Source organism: Zonotrichia leucophrys, unplaced genomic scaffold (genome assembly GCF_028769735.1).
Source record: "Zonotrichia leucophrys gambelii isolate GWCS_2022_RI unplaced genomic scaffold, RI_Zleu_2.0 Scaffold_36_1286893, whole genome shotgun sequence".
Taxonomy (NCBI): domain Eukaryota; kingdom Metazoa; phylum Chordata; class Aves; order Passeriformes; family Passerellidae; genus Zonotrichia; species Zonotrichia leucophrys.
Window position 1 is genome coordinate 952,623 of NW_026992241.1, and position 20,595 is coordinate 973,217.

A 20,595-nucleotide genomic window follows, 5' to 3' on the forward strand; every position below is an offset into this window, starting at 1 on the left:
ACAGGAAAAAAGGAAGAGGATTACCCAATGCAGATTAGTTGTGGTATAGTGCAGTTTTTTGTTTTTATTATCCCTGTTTTTGTAAAATGAGCTTTGACCATTTATTAATCTAGAAATAATTTTATTGTTTTTAAAATCAGCTTATATATTAAAAAGTATAATTTGCAATCGGTGTTAATAGACTGAGTTTAAGAAGTGTAATATCCATTTGCTTTATAATAACAGTTTTATATGGTTTAAAATATTTTTAGTTTATAGTGGAGACAATATAATTTTAGTCTGTTTTAAAAAAATAGTGTAAATTAAATTAGCTGAAAAATCAGTCCATATTACAACTGTCCTTTGTACACCAAAAATTCTCTACAGTCTTTGTAGGGTTCATTATGCTCTCATTCAGGTGCTATGTTTTGACTGGAGAAATGCTGAATAAACCAAATGTACAAATGCCATGACATTTGTCTCTTCTGCCTTGTCCAGTGTGATGAGCACCTAATAAATACCCTGAGACTGATGAAATTCCAAAGATTTAGGTGCTTTGATGACATTAACATATTTTTATGATAATTAAGGGGATGTAAATTTTAGAACTCTTCTGTATTTTTTTTCAAATCTGCATACTTTTGCCTGGTAATCTGGTAATCTTATTACTGCGACTGAACCATGTCACTGAAAAACATAAAATGAGCAGTCAGCATTGAAACAAGTGAATTCCACTTCATAGTAATCCACAGCTTTTTATAGTCATTGTTGGATTATTAATCTTTAAACAACTGGATTCACTGTAGAAGGTGGGACTAATCACTCATAAATCTCACAGATATTTAAGTTTTATATGAAATCTAAGATCAAGTACTCCAAAATTCTAGGATAGTTACTAATTCTGGCCATTTGCCTGACTGAATTCTAAAAAGTGCCATATGTTTCAAACATGAGGTGAAGTTGGGCAGCGAGAATTGGAATATTAATACTGTTTTTCTTTTTGCTACTTATGTCAATCAATAAAGGAAGCAGTGATATTATAGTATTTCAAAATGTATATGAGGTGTGCTCTTATACTAAGATGACAGATTTTCTTCCAGGTAGACTGAGATTTTTAACTGAGTCCTCTTGTTCTTTTCCTTCTTTACCTTTTGTGCTCTCTGACTTAGGGATTTCTCAGGAAGGAAAGATGGAAAAGGGCATAATAAAGAAAAAGAAAGACAAAATCCATTTCAGGATTAAAAAAATAAAAAGACTGAGTATAGAACTTTGTGCCTTAGGGCTGGATGTTGACTCAATCTTTGTGATTTTTATTTCTATGGGATTTGGATCATATATCATTAGAGTGGCTTTGCTTCCTCAGTGGAGGCACTCATTACCATAGCAAACCAACCTGCTTCTCCTTGTTGCTCTACCCTACATTTTATTTCCTCTTCCAAAACTTCCTAGATTTTGTAAGGTCTAGGGGTCAGTGAACATAATCACGTTTGGATAAATCTGCCTGATCAACACTTTGTAAAGTAGGTTAGTTTTCCTCTTCCTTTTTTAGCAGCCCTAAGAACACACCTTTTTATTGAATTTTCATTTTTTGGGTGTTGCTTTTGTTGGTAGTAATTGTTATATCTTTAGTCTTGGTCTGTATGCATCTGAGGAAACTTGCCTGCTTCAGATCTAAATGCTCTTTATCTCTGCTTCTATCCCTATTCTGTGAATTCATCCATCTTTTCTCTATTTGTATCTGAAATCAGAGTTTTCAGATTCCTTGATGTGATTTTGTCTTTACACAATTTTTTTTTCCCTGGGGAGAGCTTTTCTTTTTTTAACTGGCTGACTGCTCCCATGTTTTTATGAACTACAGCAAACAATTAACAATGGCTTCTGTCAGCTGCCAGTGGAGCTTTTCTATACTATCTTGTTTTTGCAGCTATTGCTGTTCTAGTTGCTTGCAGATAGAACAGCAGTTTGCCTGGCTCTGTACATCAAGCACTACTTTTTTGATCTTTTTTTGCTGTTACTACAGAAATGTCTCTTGACTGCTATCTGGCACCAAATATTTTTTTGTCTGAAAAGCCTGTTTTCCAGCTATTTTCTGTCTAAGGATACAATCAGTAGTACATATAACAGTCTGTTGATGTTTGTTTTGCCTGTTCCTGAGAACCTCCAAAAGGATGGACACTTCATAAACTCCCCCCAAGCCTGTTCTAGTATGTTGTCATCTTTATCCTTAGAAAGTGTTTCCATTATATAATTTAATTTTTCCCTTCCTATGGTTTATATTCCCTGTTCTGTCCACTGTTGTTATAGAGATAGATTTATGCCCATTTGCCACCATCATTTGTCAAAGTTAGCATAGTTCTCTCAGCCTTTCTTTGTACATCATGTTTGCTAGAGATCTGTTTTTTGTTGCTGTCTTACAGATTTGACACTTGGTCTACTCCATATTATTATGGGATTTTTAATGTGTATCATCAAGAACTGGAGAATGTGGGCTATGTCAAATATTTTAGCTGAAGTCCTAATGTACCATGTAGAGTTAAAAAAAATACTTCCACATTTTTGGTAGTATGTTCTTGTGTTCTGTGCTGATCTAAGCTTGTTTCAGAATATATTTTTTTCTGATGAGAAATACTTGTGTCACTTGTAAGGTGTGTTTGCAAATGTCTTTCCCTCTCCACAAAGATCAGGACAGACAAGGAATAAAAGGTTAAACTACATTTGAAACCACTCTGATGTGCTTCAAGGTTGTGTACAATCAGATTTCGCTAGCTTTATCCTCACTTGCCAGTTTCCATGTGTCTTCAAAGCCCTCCATTTTGCAGGTATCCCATTCCCCTTGAGGCATTCCATTACAGGGTGATAGTCCAGCTGGTTCCTGGAAAGAAGCATTCTTTTGTTGTGTACCCAGTGAGGACTTTGGTTTCCCAGGAATACCATCAATAAAATATTACTGAAATGAAACTTATTACAAAAATCTATTTTCATACAGTCCCAAATGAGACTACAAAATAATCATCTTAATAATGTAGATGCCTAATAGCATAAGTGCAACTTGTGATCTTTATCTACAATTAACTTTCAACTGTTAATGGATTATAAAGTGCAATTAATTAAGACAGGAAATGTATATGTAAGTAGAGTTCTTCTATACAAGGAAGCTTACACTAAGAAAAATGTTCATAGAATCATGGAATCCTAGAATGGTTTGAATTGAATGGGAGCTTAAAGATAATCTAGTTCTAACTCCCCTGCCATGGGCAGGGACACCTATTAGACCAGGTTGTCCAGATCTCCATCCACCTCTAGGGATGGGAAAGTCTACAATCTCTCTGGGCAAACTGTTCCAGTGTCTCACCACCCTCACAGCAAACAATTTCTTTCTAATATCTAATTTAAACCTACCCTCCTTCAGTTTAAAGCCATTCACCCTTGTCCTGTCATTACATGCCTTTGTGAAAAGTCCCTCTCCAGCCTCCTTCTAAGTCCCCTGTAGGTACTGGAAGGCTGCTCTAAGGTCTCCTTAAAGCCTTCTCTTTTCCAGGCTGAACAATCCCAATTCTCTCAGCCTTTCTTCATAGAAGTGCTCCATCCCTCTCATTATCTTGGTGGCCCTCCTCTGGACTTGCTCCCCCAGGCCAATGTCCTTCCTGTTTTGGTGGGTGTGGGAGACCCCTCTGGGGCCCCCTGCATGAGAGACCCCTTAATAAATGTTCTATGCCAGGACTGAGAGATGAACTGGACTTTTTTCGGTCTTCAGGTTGCTGTTTATTTTTCTCTTATCAGAAGTTCTGCACGCCGTCTGCACCATACTTAACACACACAGAGGAGACAGCCAAAAAGGTCACAAGATGCATAGTTTCAAGGTCTTTTAAAGCTGTTTCATCCAATTAACTCCTAAAATGTACTTTATTTCTACTTTTCTACCAATATCTAATTATTTGTCTGCTACATAGCACCTGCATTGTAGCTCTTTCTAACCAATCACTCTGTGCTACCAACACTTCTTCATGAAGGAGCCTATTTCACACTCTCTTAGATTCTGATTCATCCCAAAGTCTTGGAAGCCCTCTCCATGGACGAAGGTTAAAAGCAGTGTTTTCCTGGGAATCAGGACCTGTCAGGACAATCAGGGAAATATTCCCCATGCCCTGAGTTCCAACAGAGGGGCTCAGAGCTGGACACAGTACTCCAGGTGGGGCCTCACAAGAGTGGAGTAGACAGGCAGAATCACCTCTCTGATCCCACTGCTCTGGATGCAGCCCAGGATACGATTGGCTTTCTGAGTTGCAAGTGCACATTGAGAGCTCATGTCCAGCCTCTCATCTACCGGCACTCACCTCCAAGTCCTTCTCAGCAGGGCTGCTCTCAACCTGTTCGTTTCTCAGCCTGTATTGATACTGGGGGTTGCCCTGACCCGGGTGCAGCACCTTGTACTTGATCTTGTTGAACCTCATGAGATCCCCATGGGCCACTTCTTGAGCTTGTCCAGGTCCCTCTAGAGCAACTCATGAGTGACTTTTTTTATTGACCTCACCTGCTTCCACAGCTGAATTAGAATCAGGCTTTCTTAGATCATTTCAGTGAGTGCTGTATTGGTATAGCTGTGAAATTATTGTCATGTAGACATTGCATGATGCAAACTTCTGCTAAAGCCTTAGGCCATTTCAGCTCTCAGGTGGTCATTATCTCTAATAACATGTATCACTGTTAAATTTGAAGAGAGAAGTAGTTGGAAGGTATTTAAACCATTACCCTGAACATGAAAACACCTGTGTATTCATACAACCACAAAGCTTATCTAGGTGACTTGATGGCATTGGCTTGCAGCAGGTATAGAGAAGAGTGAATAGATTGAAGGGAGACTTGTCAGTGAATTCCTGTCTTAGTCTGTAGCTTGCTAATACTCAATTTTTATGACTGAGATTCTGTGACAGTAGTGAAGTAGACCCCTGTGTTGCCAGGGTTATGTGCTAGTATCAGTAGTGGGTGAGACGTTTCTTCAACCCTCTTCTGCAGTGATGGTATTCTTTTAAAACTTGTCCTGTTTTTGTAACTGCAGTTACAAAAAAAAAGTAATAATTTTGGAAAGGTCAAACTCCTTCAGAATGGGGACTTTTCTATTAATCTTGGGCATCTCCCTATTTTCCAGTATTGACTAGAAAAAGTGAGAATACCCCTTTGTAAATTTTTTTCATATTCATCAAAAGAAGGTAGGAATTTGGATTTATATCCATTCTTGGGCTTTATGCAGCAGGCACATACAAATTCTAAAATGAGTTGCTTTCCTAACCTCTTGGAGCAGTACCAAGTTGTAGATACATTAAATGTTCTTTGTTTAAAAATATGCAGTTTTCTGTTTCTGGTGACTTGTTGGTTATGGAGAGAGATGGGGAAGACTGATTCAGTGATCAGAATCCGATTTTATTGTGGGATAAAAATGCTTATATACTATTTCAGGGAGACTAGTAATGTGTACTACAATGATTAGGTTAAAATCACATACACAAACTTATGCCTATTACAACATCTCTTGCTTGCAGAGTTTAATGAGATTTTCTTTTTCCAGTAAACCTGCTGGATTTAATCTTCTTGCAATCTAGATCTAATTTTCAAAGTTCCTTTTGCTTTTGCCAAGGCATCCTGTTATCGCATCTCTTATGTTAACCAGGTCCAAAGTCCATCATCTGTCTTGTGTCTCCCAGCATTCCAACAGAAAATAGGTGGAGGGACAGAAAGAGAGTGACAGAGACAGAATAAGGAAAATATCACCTCCTGTGAATCCTAACAATGTTCCATTGATCCTCTCCAGCTGGTCTTCTTAGTGGTGAAGGGACCCCCAAAAAGCATAGAATCCCATGGGTTAATATATGCTCAGACTAGGTAGGAAAACCCAGGCACCTCGGGGGGGGGGGGGGGGGGGTGGGTGGGAATTTGCCATTGTCTCTTACTATGGATTCTGGGTTTGTTGCATCATGTGCAGTACTGTGGTGCAAGGCTTCAGGAATTACTCTAGGGGGAACTTCGGGGGGGGGGTCTTTAATGGATCTGTGGGGTTGGGGGTTCCACAGCTCAGCCAGTTTGTGTAAGGGAGGACAGGTGCTCACTGCCTCTGACCAGAGGTTGCACCCGAAACCTCCTCCCCGCCACCTCATTTCAGGGTGGAGTCTGTGTAAACCTGGCTTCTGGGGGCTGTGGTCTCTCCCACCCCAAACTCAGCCAGGGAAGAATTTCTGCTATGTTTGGCTTTCATGTGGATGCATTCTTCTCCCTCAGGCTTTTTTGCTTTTCCCTAGACCTGAGGTGATTAAACAATAGTGTGTGCTCTTTATCTTATCTAGGCAGCTTAATTCACAGTCCAGAGTTCCTTCCTCGGGGAGGCTTCTGTGGTTGTAGCCTCTTTATACAGTTTTTGCTATAGTGAGCTGTTGCAGAAAGAGGCCTTTGTCGGGGATGAGCCATTTATCGGTGAGGGGAGACTCGGACACTCAATATGAGTGATAAGCAAGTTCCGTTTATTGAAGAGAGCATCAGACACTTATACAGCGAGTAATAAGCTCATGAATATTCTGTAAGTTACACTGTCCATTGGCCACACCACAACATCAGCTCTTCCCCATTCCTTAGGGGTTACATCTCTCTTTTCTCATGTCTCTTTCACTATTTGTTATCATACTACAGCTATGCCCAAGGACACACTATCTTGCAGGTGCAGGACTTGGAATTAGCCACAGCTTTGTAATTTTCCATTCTCTAGCAGCTAAATTCCCAACAGTGAGCAACACTTCATAACAATGTTTAAGGCATGAACCATTTCAGTTCCTGACAGTGCCAGATAGCATGAAAGCAGTATCTGTAATGTTGCTTACTACTGTTGTATCTTTTTTGTTCCAAGAGGTAAATATATTTGAAATAACCTGTGAGGTTTTAATATCAATGCATTTTCTTTAGTAGAAATTCAGTAGTTAACCTGTAACTAGATCTGCCAATGCAAAAATGTCGGTATTAAGAGCTGAGAACCAAAAAAAGCAGATGTTTAGGACCAATATTATAAGAAATATTTGAGTATTCAACATGTATTAAAGGATCTAGAATAGGTTCTTGCAGATCTTTTACTGAGAAGCATTTTTCCTTAGCTGACTTTTTTTTTCTATTACATGTAAAACAAAGAGCTTCTCATTAAAAGGGGGGGAGGGTTGGAAAATTTTCCTTTTGTATTTAATATTAAGGCTGACAGTCCTGCACTCATTTAGTTGCCTGATTGTAAGAGAAAAAAAATAACTAGCATGTTAAAAAAGTACAAATATCTAGTAATTACTGTAGAAGTAGCAGTTATTGCAACTGTAGAAGCCTCTTTTTTCATAATTTTAGGTTTGAAAATATTTGATGACTGATTTTTTTCCTTGCTACATGCCTGATATTACTTGAATTTTATTGTTCACTACTTTCAGCTGTGAATATTTAGCCTTAAGCTTAAAAAACTATAAAAATCAGCATAATGCTGAGAGAGGATATTGGTTTATTGTCAGCCTGCTTATGTTTTGTTTAAAAATGCACAGTTTAAGTATTACTTTAACAATTGTAATAATTTATTTTATTAACATAATTTAACTAAGATTTTTCTTTGCTTATGCTTCTACAGTCCATACAGTGACACTGTTTCTTAATATCTTTGGATGTTTGGCCTGGTTTTACATTGATGCTACACGAGGGGTTGATTTTGTATTGAGCATCCTCTGGTTCTTGCTTTTTACCCCTTGTTCTTTTGTCTGCTGGTACAGACCACTTTATGGAGCTTTCAGGTAAGAACTTCAGCTTGAATTAAGATCTTTAAAAAAAATACTTCACTTGTTGAAATGCATTAACATTCCAGAATTTGTTTATCATTAAGATAATCCTTCAATGTAATTTCATTAGAAACAAGTAGAACAATTACCATTAATTCAGTTGCTGTATCTGAAATGCTGATGGCAATAGTTAGGAATATTATAGAATATATTTTAAAATATTTAAAAACCATTCGCTCCTGAGAGCACTGAAGGTCCAGGAATGCATCTGAAATGTTTGTACATCAATTCACATAGTTTGAGAAACAAGCAAGGTTAACTGGAAGCATCAGCTCCCAGAGCTATGATATCACTGGTATTAGTGGGAATTGGTGGAATGAGTCTGAAGACTGGATTGCCGAAATTGAGAGCTACAGGCTGTTCAGGAGGAATAAGCAGAGCAGGCCAGGTGAAGGAGTTGCATTGTATGTAAGGAAGAGGTTTGATTGTACAGACCTTAGTGTTAGGGATGATGTGGTTGAGAGCCTCTGGGTGAGAATGAGGAGGATGAAAAACAGATGTATTGGGTGTCTATTACTGATCACCCAGCCAGGATGTAAGCCGTGATGACTTATTCTATAGGCAATTAGGAGAAATCTCTGGATTGGTAGCCCTTGTCCTTATGAGGAGATTTCAACTTCCCAGATATCAGCTGGGAATACCATATTGCTGTGACAAGCAACCATGGGAAATTCCTGAAGTTCGTGAAAGAGCTTTTTAACACAAGGCCTCAGGGAGCCCTCTAGGAAAGATGCCCTCCTAGACTTGTTTGTGAATACAGAAGGACTTATGGGAGATGTGATGATTGGTGATTGTCTTGGCAACATTGACCATGAAATGGTTGAGTTTAAAATTTTCAATGTAGCAAGAAACCATATCAGCAGAGTTCTAAGCTATTCAGGGAGCTACCTAGCAGAGTACCCTGATTTTGAAGGCTTATGAGTCCACGAGTGTTGGTCAGTTTTTGAGAACCACCTTTTAAAAGTGCAGGAGCAGGCAATTCCACTGCATCAAAAGCCAAGCAAGTGAGGCAAAAGAACATGAGCTCCTTGTGGAACTCAAGAGGAAAAAGAAATTGTATGATTTCTGGAAGAAAGGTCAGGCTTAGCAGCAAAATTACCCAGCCATGGTTCCCATATGCAGCAAGAGGACATGAAATGCCAAAGCTGAGCTAGAATTTAAACTGGGAAGTGTTTTATCAGACAAGAAGGGCTTTTCAAAGTATGCCAATAGCAAGAGGAGGGCTAAAGAAAATATTGGACTGCTACTTGATGATGATGGTCACTTGAATAATAGGGATAAAGTAAAAGGAGAGGCATAAAATGTTTTTATTGTCTTATTCTTTAATAAGACTGAGTCAGAGGACTGTGAGTGTGGTAACAGTCACTTTCCATTTGTGGACACTGAAATTGTGAGGGACCAGCTGTATCAGTTGAATGTTCACAAGTCTGTGGGGCCTTAGAGGGTCTGTGGGGCTCTGATACAGGGTATTGAAGGAGCTAGCAGATGTTATGGCAGGATCCCTCTCAATAATCTACCAAAGATCTTTGGAGTCTGGGGGGTCCCTGCTGACTGGAAGCTAGGCAATGCTATTCCAATTTACAGAAAAGGCATGAGAGAAGACCCAGGGAACTATAGATGTGTTGTTAGTCTAGCCTCAGTACCTGGAAAAATTATGGAGATTACACTGGGTGCTATTGAAAAGCATTTAGAAAACAATGCAATCATCAGGCACAATGTGGGTTCACAAAGAAAAAATCCTGTTTAACTAATTTGATATCTTTCTATGATAAATGTCACTTGCTGTCACTCTTGCGCCGAGAATGACACAGGAACAGGTGAGAGGCAGTATTGTAGAAAGAGCAAAAGAAGGTTTTATTCAAGAGAACTGCACGGTTTATATAGAGTGATACAATACATTCTATTTGATTGGCTAGTTAACAAAACACCATTCTCATACACCATCCTTGAGAAGAACAGAAAGACGAAGTAGAAAAACACCACCTGCAGATTGTTTATACTAACAAGTTATCACATTCTTACAACTCCCTGAAAATTCTCACAAGCCGCTGTGAGAAACACTTGCCGTTTCTCTCTCTCTGTCCCATGGCATCCACAACTTGCCTAGTGGATGAAAAGAAGGCAGTGGATGTAGTTTTTTCTCAATTTTAGGAAGGCCATTGATACTGTCCCTCACAGTATCCTTCTGGACAAGTTGTCCAACTGTGGGATGAGCAGGTTCATGGTGTGCTGGGTGAAGAACTGATGTAAGGGCAGCGCTCAAAGGTTTGTAGTGAATGGAGCTACATCTGCCTGGTGACTATTCACTAGTGGTATCCCTCAGGGTTCAATTTTAAAGCCAGTCAGTCCTGTTCAATATTTTTATCAATTATCTGGATGCAGGAGTTGAATGCACCATTATCAAGTTTGCTGATGATACCAAACTGAGAGGGGCTGTTGGCTCTCCTGAGGGACAATAGGCCTTGCAGAGGGATCTAAATAGGTTGGAGCATTGGGCAACCATCAGTGGCATGAAATTTAACAAGTCCAAGTGCCAGATCCTGTACCTGGGATAGAGTAATGCTGGGCACAAGTATAGATTGGGAGAGGAATGTGTGAAAAGCAGCCCTGCAGGAAGGGATCTGGGGGCTCTGGTCAGCAGCAGGCTCAGTATAAGTCAGCAGTGAACCCTGGCAGCCAAGAGAGCAAACTCCATCCTGGGGGGCATCAAACACAGTAGAACCAGTTGGTCAAAAGAGGCGATGATCCTGCTGTATTCACTGCTGATGTGGCCTCACCCTGAGTACTGTGTGCAGTTGTGGGCCCCACAACTTAAGAAGGATGTGAAAGTCCTTGAATGTATTCAGAGAAGGGCAACCAAGCTGGTGAAAGGGCTGGAAGAAATGTGCTGTGTGGAGCAGCTGAGGACATTGGGTTTGTCTAGTTTGGAGAAAAAGAAGCTGAGGGGTGACCTCATGGCTCTCTACAGCTTCCTGGGGAGGGGAAGTGGAGAGGGAGGTGCTGAGCTCTTCTCCCTAAGATCCAGTGACAGGACACATGGGAGTGGTTCAAAGCTGAGGCAGGGGAGGTTCAGAGCTGACAGTAGGAAGCATTTCTTTACTGAGAGGGTGGTCAGACACTGGAACAGGCTTCCTAGAGAGGTGGTCGATGCCCCAAGCCTGTCAGTGTTCAAGAGGCATTTGGACAATGCCCTTAATAACATGCTTTAACTTTTGGTCAGCCCTGAAGTGGTCAAGCAGTTGGACTGAATGATCATTGTAGGTCGCTTCCAACTGAAAATATTCTGTTTGATTCTATTTATAGCTTTTACCATTGACATAGTATTTGTAGGAAATATTTAATTTTGTATTGAGCTGATAACAGTTTTAAGGAAAATTTTCATTAAATCTGTATCCCTTCATGGGCAGGTTAATAGTTAACGATGTCTTTAATATTTGGCTTCCTGAATGAACTTCATAAAACCATAGACTTAAAAAATCTTATGTTGCTAAGTGACCTGTAGTGTCTGTAATTGAAGGAGGCTGATAGTCTTAAAAATGAGTAGATCAGGTACGTATTGATTAAATTCTAATATTTTCCTAGTTTTTAGCAGTCTGAATTTTGAAAACCTTGACAAGCTTGACAGGTGGTATCTTAGTCTTGAAAAATTGAATGGTTGGTTTGACTGCAAAATTGAACTCTTTTTTTGGTGAAAATCAGCATGTAGAGATTCTAAATTCCCATACTCTCAGAGTATTTTTTTTAATTTCCTTTTCAGATTGAAAAGAATCTGGATGTTCTAAGTTTAAATGCACTAATTTTTTTTAGAGATAGACTGATAGCCATAAATTGCAGTTGAGCATTGAGCATAACTTTTAGACTGAGATGTTTATTTTTGCTAGCCAAGAAGATATTGCTGTACCTACACATCTTTGAGGAATCGTATAGTCTAACTTGCATTTATTTGTACACTAAATTCTTACATTCTTAAGGCTAAAAATGAGAAGAGTATTTTTAATTTTGGTCTAACTTTTGTTGATGACTGGTTACAATGTGGGTAGAAATTGAGATAAATTAAAAATACAGAGAGTTGCCAGTATTTTAAAATTATACTATTTCATTTTCATCATAAATATTGCATGTTCTCTCTTAGTAGTGTTCTTTTATATGAAATTATTATTCCTGATGTGGTGGAATTCAGTGTCATGTTATTTTTCAGGGTTTTAGATTTAGTATATCCTTAGCATTTCTTAGTGACTATTTATTGTTTGGAAAAGGAAAACTACTACTTGCATATTTAATTTTCAATCATCTGTTCAGCTGAAATAGGGTGAACTTGTTGAATAAATAGAAAATAACAAATTCCCTTCTGCAGAATGACCTATTACTGGCAAATTCTTGTTCAGTGACTTTAGTGATCTTTAGTTCCTTTAGAAATTTGGTAGAAAGCATATAATGCAGGTATTAGTTTTCATAGTAATACATTGAGGTCTTTGAGATTCTGCCTGCATGTTTATATTTGGGGATTTTTTACAAGCTATTTGTCAGGCTAACATTTTAGTAATTTAAACAGAAAACATATCTTGTATATTTTGTTTTTAAACAACAACTGCTTCAGTATTCTGATCCACATTGTGTTTCAGCGATTCCATATTAGTTTTTATTGCTTCTTACAAGTAAAATATTTTCTTCCCATCATGCCAGCACTGTGAACTTCAGTTTAAAAGTGGACTTCTGTTCTTTATGCATTGTAGCAGAAGTTGTATGTTTAGTCTGAGGCCCTGCTGTGTGCTGAACAAAACACTAAAGAATAGTATCTTGCTGTTATTCTCACCTCTGTGAGAAGTGCAAATGGCAAAAGTACTATATTAAAGAAGTAGCAATAGCTCGTATATAAACACTCTACAAAACCACAGAATTACTGGAACTTCAAGTCACTATCAATAAAATATAAAAGCACTTTTTCTTTAGTTAATGCAGAAAAAAAATGTAGATTGGTACTACAATATTTGTAAAAAGTAATACATTTCCTGGCTGCTTTAATTTCCCCCCCCCCCCTCTCTTTCAGGAGTGACAGTTCATTCAGGTTCTTTGTGTTCTTCTTTGTATATATCTGTCAGTTTGCTGTACATGTACTTCAAGCTGCAGGATTTCAAAGATGGGGAAACTGGTGAGCATTCTGTTTTCTGTAGCATTGTATTGTCTGTAAGACAAACTAATATTTGATATAGCAGCTGCAAACCAGTCCATGGTTTCAAAAGAAAAAATAATCTTGTGTTCACTGGAATTCTTACATTTAGCAGTCAAAAAAGCATTTTTGGAGTGCTCTTAGCTAGAAAAAGTATGTGAAACATATCCCAAGAGTATGAGATACTTCTGTTATTAGACTGGTCAAAATTCTATCTTTCAGTGTAAGCCACAGTCATGGTTTAACCCCAACCAGCCCTCAAGGCCCCCACAGCTGCTTGCTCACTCCCCCACCAGTGGGATCAGGAAGAGAATCAGAAAGGTAAAAGCTATAAAACTCCTGGGTTTAGATAAAGACAGTTTAACAGGCAAAACAAAAGCCACACACACAAGCAAAGCAAACCAAGGAATTAATGTACTGCCTCTCATACACCGGCAGGTATCCAGCCATCTCCAGGAGAGCAGGGCCCCATCACACATAATGGTTACTTGGGAAGACAAATGCCATCACTGAAAACTTCCTCCCACTTCATATACTGAGCATGATATCACAGGGTCTGGACTATCCCTTTGGTCAGTTGGAGTCATCTGCCCCAGCTGTGTCTCCTCCCACGCACCCCCAGCCTCCTTGACAGCTTGGCAGTATGAAAAGCAGCAAAGTCCTTGCCTCTGTGCAAGCCTTGCTCAGCAATAAGAAAAACATCCTTATATTATCAACACTGTGTTCAGCACAAATCCAAAACACAGTCCCATACCAGCCACTGGGAAGAAAATTAATTCTACCCCAGCCAAAACCAGCTCAGCCACTTTATACTGCTCTTTTATTTATTACCTCTCCTCTTTTAGTGGTGTGTGGAGAACTTATTTGCTCTATATTTAGGATAAAGAAATAAGCAAAACTTAAAAAAATGTAAATAATTTAGGCTATAATAATTTACTGTTTGAATATTATTTTGTATAATTTGTTATTTCTAATGATGTTAATATACTTACTAATAAAATTTATTGCTAAAATTGGAAGAATTAATCAACAATGTATTTCAGTGAATATAGTGCTATATCTTTGATATTATTTGAAAAGCTGATTTGTCCAAGTCAGCTTTTTATTCAGTAATAGTTGATTTTCATTTTGATGCTTATAAATATATAAGCTTTTACTTGAACTTTTTATGTAGATATAGCTTTGTTTATATAGATATAGCTTTATTTGAAGCTACAAGGTCTAATATTAGGATTTTACAAGGAAAAGCTATTGGGAATCACTCACCCTTCTTGGGGAAAAAAAAAAAAAAACAAAACAAAAGGACAAACTTGAATTAACAAAAAGCATGGTTGTAGTAGCCAGCTATAACTGGCAATAATGTAGCTGGGTAATGACATTTCTGTGTATCAGCAGTTTTCTGTTAACCTCCAAATGTACATAAGGCAAAAATAAACATCACTGCTTTAGAACTGGAGTAAAAGGAAAAATCCTGGTTTATTATTTTCACTCTCAAAGCCACTATTTGGCTTTTTCCTAGATAACTTGATTGACATGAACAAAGTGAAAAAGTGATTTTAGAAAACCAACTCTCCAAGTATGGCATGTGTACTTTTAAGGATACCTGGGGAAGTGGCATGAAAAATAGCCAGATCATCATCAAACGCTAATTGCAATTTTGATTTTGGAGTTCTGTGCTAGAGTCTAATTGAACATAGGGGACATCATAGCAATTTAAAACAAGTAGAAGAAAGTTTTAAGGTTGTTTCAGTTTACATAAATGTTTTGCTCTTTTTGGTGAAAGAATCTTCTCTATCTTAATGTGTTATTTTTATTAGGGCAACCTGCTCTTTTGTGACTTCAAGTTTATGTTGATGTTTCAAATTTGAAGAAAGGGGAAATATTTGAAGTAATATTGATGTAGCAATCTGCTCTCTTAATTAATCTGACACTACCTACTTAAAAAAAATATATTAATCACAGTTGAGAAGGCATCACTGTGTGGTTACAGTAAAATTAATTTTCCCACATAAAAGCTCTGTGTGCGCCATATTTTTGGTTTTCTTTTGTAAAAAGTTAGAAGCTATCTTTTTAGGGATGTTTTTTCTACCACAAAATCATGTAGTCTTAAATTATTCTCAAATTACAGTATGACAAAAAAAAAAACCCAAAAAGTGATGAGCAACTCTAATGTCTCAATTTCCTCACAGCTCTCCTGAAGGATAATCATATTTGCTAAAATTTTTCTTATAGTTTCACTGCATGAATTGGGAAAAATGGCAACTAAGCTGTAAAAGCTTATAGAACAGAAATATGCTCATATATAATTTTCATGAGGTTTTCTTCAAAAATATTCAGTTGATCAGAACCAGGGTGTTATAAAGCTTCCCTTGATGTGGATAACTGTGGTTGAACGGTTCATGTGCTGTGCTAGTCAAGTTTGTATTTTCTTTTTCCTTCAGTGGGTGGATTTCGTCTCTTACTAGTCTTAATAAGAGTATCCCTGTTGGCATTATGATGACAATCATAGCTGCACTTTTCACAGCATCTGCTGTTATTTCATTAATTATGTTTAAAAAGGTAAGTTACTTATTATTCCCCTCTACTGTTTTCTATGTTCTGGAGTTTGCTTTCCTGCTTGAGAGGCAATCTCTCTCAAAGTAATGGGGATTAAATTATATTCTTGTGCATGTGCTTGTGCCTTACCTTTTAACAACTGTGCTTCAGTAGTATTTTTTTGCTTATACTGTCATGGAGTTATGAAATGCTGTTTTTACAGTGCACTTATTTCTGCAAATTAAATGGGGAAGGATAGCTTTGAATAAGAGAAGCTGGGAGGTGAGCCCACAATTAAAGGGTAGGTGAATGCACTGGACACTAAGGTAGGACTTGTAGATGCAAGGTTGCAATTTCCAAATCTGTGGTGATTCATCAGGCTGAGTGAAGCATGATTCAAATGATTACTAAGTTTCAGCTCTTATAAAAATTATTCCTCATTAAAATCAATAGAAGTGTGAGATGCATAGCACCTTGGAAAATTATTTTTATTTCTCTGCTTGGATTATTTTAACATTTTGCTGTCAATTAATGATTGCATAGCATAAAACCTCAAAGATGCTGTTCTCCCTTGGTTTCTTTTTGTGAATTTCCATCCGGAAAGCCTAAGTTTAGATAATAACGTGCTAGTAAGCCTTTTATGTTGTTTCAATTAAATGTAACTGATAATTCTGCTGCTGATATGCTGGTAATTCTAATAATTCAACTGCAGTTACAGTTCCACTTAAAGGTCTTCATGTACCCAAACTCTACTGGCCTATTTATAGTAAGGTAGAAACTTCCTTTCTCCTTATTTGTTTTTTGCATAAATACTCAGGTATAGGAGAAAGAAACAAATGAAAAATATGTATGGTGAGCATTTTTTACACTCTTTCTACCACATGAATCTGAATTCTTTTCAAAAAACATGTATACTCATATATGATCTGGTGACATTTATAACAAAAAAAAGTTACATGAATTCTCCTGCTATGCTTATAGAATCATAGAATTGTTAAAGTTGGAAAAAACCTCTAAGATCATCAAGTCCAACCATCAACCCAGCACCACCACCATGTTCACCACTAAACCATGTCTTCAAGTATCCACATGGTTTTTGAACACTTTCAGGGATAGTGACTTTACCACTTGCCTGGGCAGGCATTTCCATTAAGAAATTTTTCCTAATATCTAATCTAAACCTCTCCTGGCACAACTTGATGTCATTTCCTCTTGTCCTATCCCTTGTTACTTGAGAGAAGAGATCAACTCCCACCTTGCTACAGCCTCCTTTCAGGTAGCTGTAGAAAGCAATAAGATCTCCCCATAGCCTCCTTTTCTCCAGGCCAAACACCCCCAGCCCCCTCATCTGCTCCTCATAAGACTTGTGATCCAGCCCCTTCTCCAGCTACATTACCCTTCTGTGGACACACTCCAGCACCTCAACATCTTTTTTGTAGTGAGGGGCCCAAACCTGAACACAGGATTCAAGGTATGGCCTCACCAGTGCCGAGTACAGGGGGACGATTGCTTCCCTGGTCCTGCTTCCCGCACTATTTCTGACACAAGCCAGGATGCCATTGGCCTTCTTGGCCACCTGGGCACACGCTGGCTCACATTCAGCTGGCTACCAACCAGCAGCCCCAGGGCCTTTTCTGCTGGGCAGCTTTCCAGCCACTCTTCCCCAAGCCTGTAGTGCTGCGAGGGGTTGTTGTGGACCCAAGTACAGGTTCTAATGCCTGGCCTTGTTGAATCTCATATATTTGGCCTCAGCCCGTCAATCCAGCCTATCCAGATCCCTCTGTAGACCCTTCCTATCCTCCAGCAGATCAACACTCCCACCCAACTTGGTGTTTTCTGCAAACTTGCTTCAGGTGCACTCAATCACCTCATCCAGATCATCAATAAAGATATTAAACAGGACTGGTCCCAATACTGAGCCCCAGGGAACACCACTCATGACTGGCCACCAGCTGAATGTAACTCCATTTACCACTGTTGTAGTCTTGTTGTTGTATTTCTAAAGTCCCATATTGTCATAATTGTATTTCTAAAGTCTCGTACCTTCTTGGGGGCAGTTCTTCACAGCTCTGACTTCTTCTCCTGCTTGTTATCAGCTCAGCTCAACTAGCCAAGCCCAGCCCCTTTTATCCTAGTTATCTTCACTAGCTACAGCTGCAGCCCAATTAAGGACATTGCAGCTGCAGCCCATCAAAACAACCAGGGCTTATCAGGGCAAGGCCTATATACAGATATTCAATATACAATACAGATATTTTACTAAGACTCCTACTATATACCACCACTCTGGGCCTGGCCATCCAGCCAGTTTTTTACTCAGTGAAGAGTGCATCCCATCCGCACTTTGGGAAATCAGTTTCTGCAGGAGAATGCTGTGAGAAACAGTGTCAAAGGCTTTACTGAAGTCTAGGTAGATGACATCCGCAGGCTTTCCGTCATTCACTAAGTGGGTCACCTTGTCCTAAAAGGAGGTCAGGTTCTTCAAGCAGGACCCGCCTTTCCTAAACCCATGCTGGCTGGGCCTGATCCCCTGGCTGTCTTGCACTTGTTGCATGATGACACTCAGGATGATCTGCTCCATGACCTTCCCTGGCATCAAGGTCAGGCTGACAGGCCTAGTAACTTGCTGGGTCCTCCTTCTGACCCTTCTTTTAGATGGGCATCACATTTGCTCACTTCCAGTCATCTGTGATCTCCCCGGTTGATCAGGACTGCTGGTAAATTATTGAAAAGGACTTAGTGAGTTCTTCCACCAGCTTTCTCAGTACCTTTGGGTGGATCCCATCAGGTCCTATTGGCTTGTGCAGGTCTAAGTGGCATAGCATGTTGCTGACCATTCCCTCCTGGTTAACGGGGGTTTCATTTTGCACCCTGTCTGTTTTTCAGCTCAGGGGGCTAGATACCCTGAGGACAACTGGTCTTGTTATTGGAGACTGAGGCAAAGAAGACATTACATACCTCAAACCTTTCCTCATCCTTTTTTGCTGTTTCTCATCATATCCAACAAAGGATGGAGATTCTCCTTAGCCCTTCTTTTGTTGCTGGTGTACTTGTAGAAACACTTTTTGTTGTCTATAGTAGTATAGTAGGAGTCCCTGTAAAATCTATGTACTTTATAAGTGGCCTTGCCCCAGTCCTAGGTATTCTAAATATGCTACAGCTGTGATACCCTTAATTGAGTGGCAGCTGTGGCCAATGAAGGCAACTAGGATAAAAGGAGGGGGGTTGATTGGTTGATTGATTGAGGGCCCTGGGGGAGCCCTGGAGAAGCCACAAGGAGTGGGGCTGCTAAGAAGAGCTGCATGGTAGAAAACCAGCTAGGATTTTAGAAATAATATAACAACAGTATGGTTACAACAATTGTCTTTTACAGCAGCAACCACATTAAGTTCTAGCTGGGCTTTAGGCCTTCTAATTTTCACAACATCCTTATAGTCTTCTCAAGCTACCTGCCCCTTTTTCCAGAGATGGTAAACTCTCTTTTTGTCCTGATTTCCAGCCAAAGCTCTCTGTTCAGACTGGCCAGTCTCCTTCCCTGACAGCTTATCTTTTGGCACATGGGGACAACCTGTTCCTGCACCTTTAATTTTTCCTCCTTAAAGCTCATCCAATCTTCCTGGACTCCTTTGCCTTTCAGGACTGCCTCCCAAGGGACTCTCTCAACCAGTCTCCCAAACAGGCCAAAGTCTGCCCTCTGGAAGTCCAAGGTGGCAGTTTTCCTGCCCCCCCCCCCATCCTTACTTCCTTGAGAACTGAAAATTCTGTCATTTTGTGATTGCTGTGCCCAAGATGGTCTCCAACCATCACATCACATCACCAACACATCTTTCTCTGTTCAAAAACAGCACATCCAGCAGGGCTTCTTCCCTTTTTGGCTCCCTTACCAGCTGTGTCAGGAGGTTCTCTTCCACACACTTCAGGAACCTCCTGGACTGTTTCCTCTTTACTGCATTGTATTTCCAGCAGACATGTGGTAAGTTTAAGTCCCCCATGAGAACAAGGGCTAATGATTGTGAAACTTCTCCCAGCTGCTTGCAGAATATTTCATCTGCATCTTCATTCTGGTTGGGTGGTCTATAACAAACTCCCACCAGGATATCTGCCTTGTTGTCCTTCCCCCTAATTCTTGTCCATAAACACTCAACCCTATCATCACTACCATTAAATTCTAGACAATCAAAACACTCCTTAATATACAGGGCTACCACACCTTCCTTGCCTGTTACTTCTGAAGTGTCTATAGCCATTCATTGCAACACTCCAGCTGAGAGTCATCCCATTGTGTCCGTGATGGCAACTATATTATAGGTTTTCTGCTGCACAATGGCTTCCAGTTCCTCCTGTTTGTTGCCTGTTCTGTATGCATTGGTGTAGATGCACTTCAGTTGTGCTAATCACCCTGATGCCTTTTTTGCATGGAGATGCCCTAATTCCTGCATGACTATTCACAGGTGCTTCTGGGATTTTTAACATCAATAATCCCTGCATACTTGCTGCCATATGGATCTTCATCCCCTGCCTCCACTGATATGGCAGACCGAAGGACCTTGCTAGCTCACTGTCCCCTCAAGCAGTGGTGTGTCACCCCCAGGCTTATCTCTCTCCAGTCTGGCTTTATCCCTGTCCTTCTTCCAATCTAGTTTAAAGCTCTCAAGTAGCCCTGCTCACTGCTGAGCCAAGATTCTTTTTCCCCTTTGACACAGGTAGGCCCCATCTGTTCTCAGCAGGCTCAGGGTAATGTAAACCAACCCATGATCAAAACCCACAAAATTCTGCTGGTAACACCAGTCTCAAAGCCAGATATTCATCTGCATGATCTTCCTGTTTCTTGCCCCATCATTCCCCGCAACTGGCAGGACAGAAGAGAACACAACTTGTGCTCCAGATCTCTCAACCAGTCATCTCAAGGCCCTCAGGTCCCCCTTGATTGTCCACAGACTTCTTGTTGGACTTCATTGCTGACCACCTGGAAAGCCAATAGTGGGCCATACCAAGTTGGGAAATTTCTTAATCATGTCCCTTACCTATGGGTTGGGTCCAGTTGGCATATCCATCCCTCTGTTCTTCTCAGAA

The 20,595-nt window shown here is 39.6% G+C and overlaps 1 protein-coding gene across 8 annotated transcripts in view; it reads left to right on the forward strand.

Moving 5' to 3' along the window:
- Window positions 1-20,595, forward strand: part of LOC135460382 (secretory carrier-associated membrane protein 1-like) — a 114,127-nt gene that overhangs the window by 80,098 nt on the left and 13,434 nt on the right. For 7 of the 8 annotated variants that reach the window (XM_064737191.1, XM_064737184.1, XM_064737186.1 and 4 more), the window contains 3 exons: window positions 7,616-7,775; window positions 12,868-12,969; window positions 15,429-15,546. In XM_064737191.1, coding sequence (XP_064593261.1) covers window positions 7,616-7,775; window positions 12,868-12,969; window positions 15,429-15,546 — 380 coding nt within the window. The remainder of the gene's footprint in view (window positions 1-7,615; window positions 7,776-12,867; window positions 12,970-15,428; window positions 15,547-20,595) is intronic. The other variant, XM_064737188.1, reaches the window with a different exon arrangement.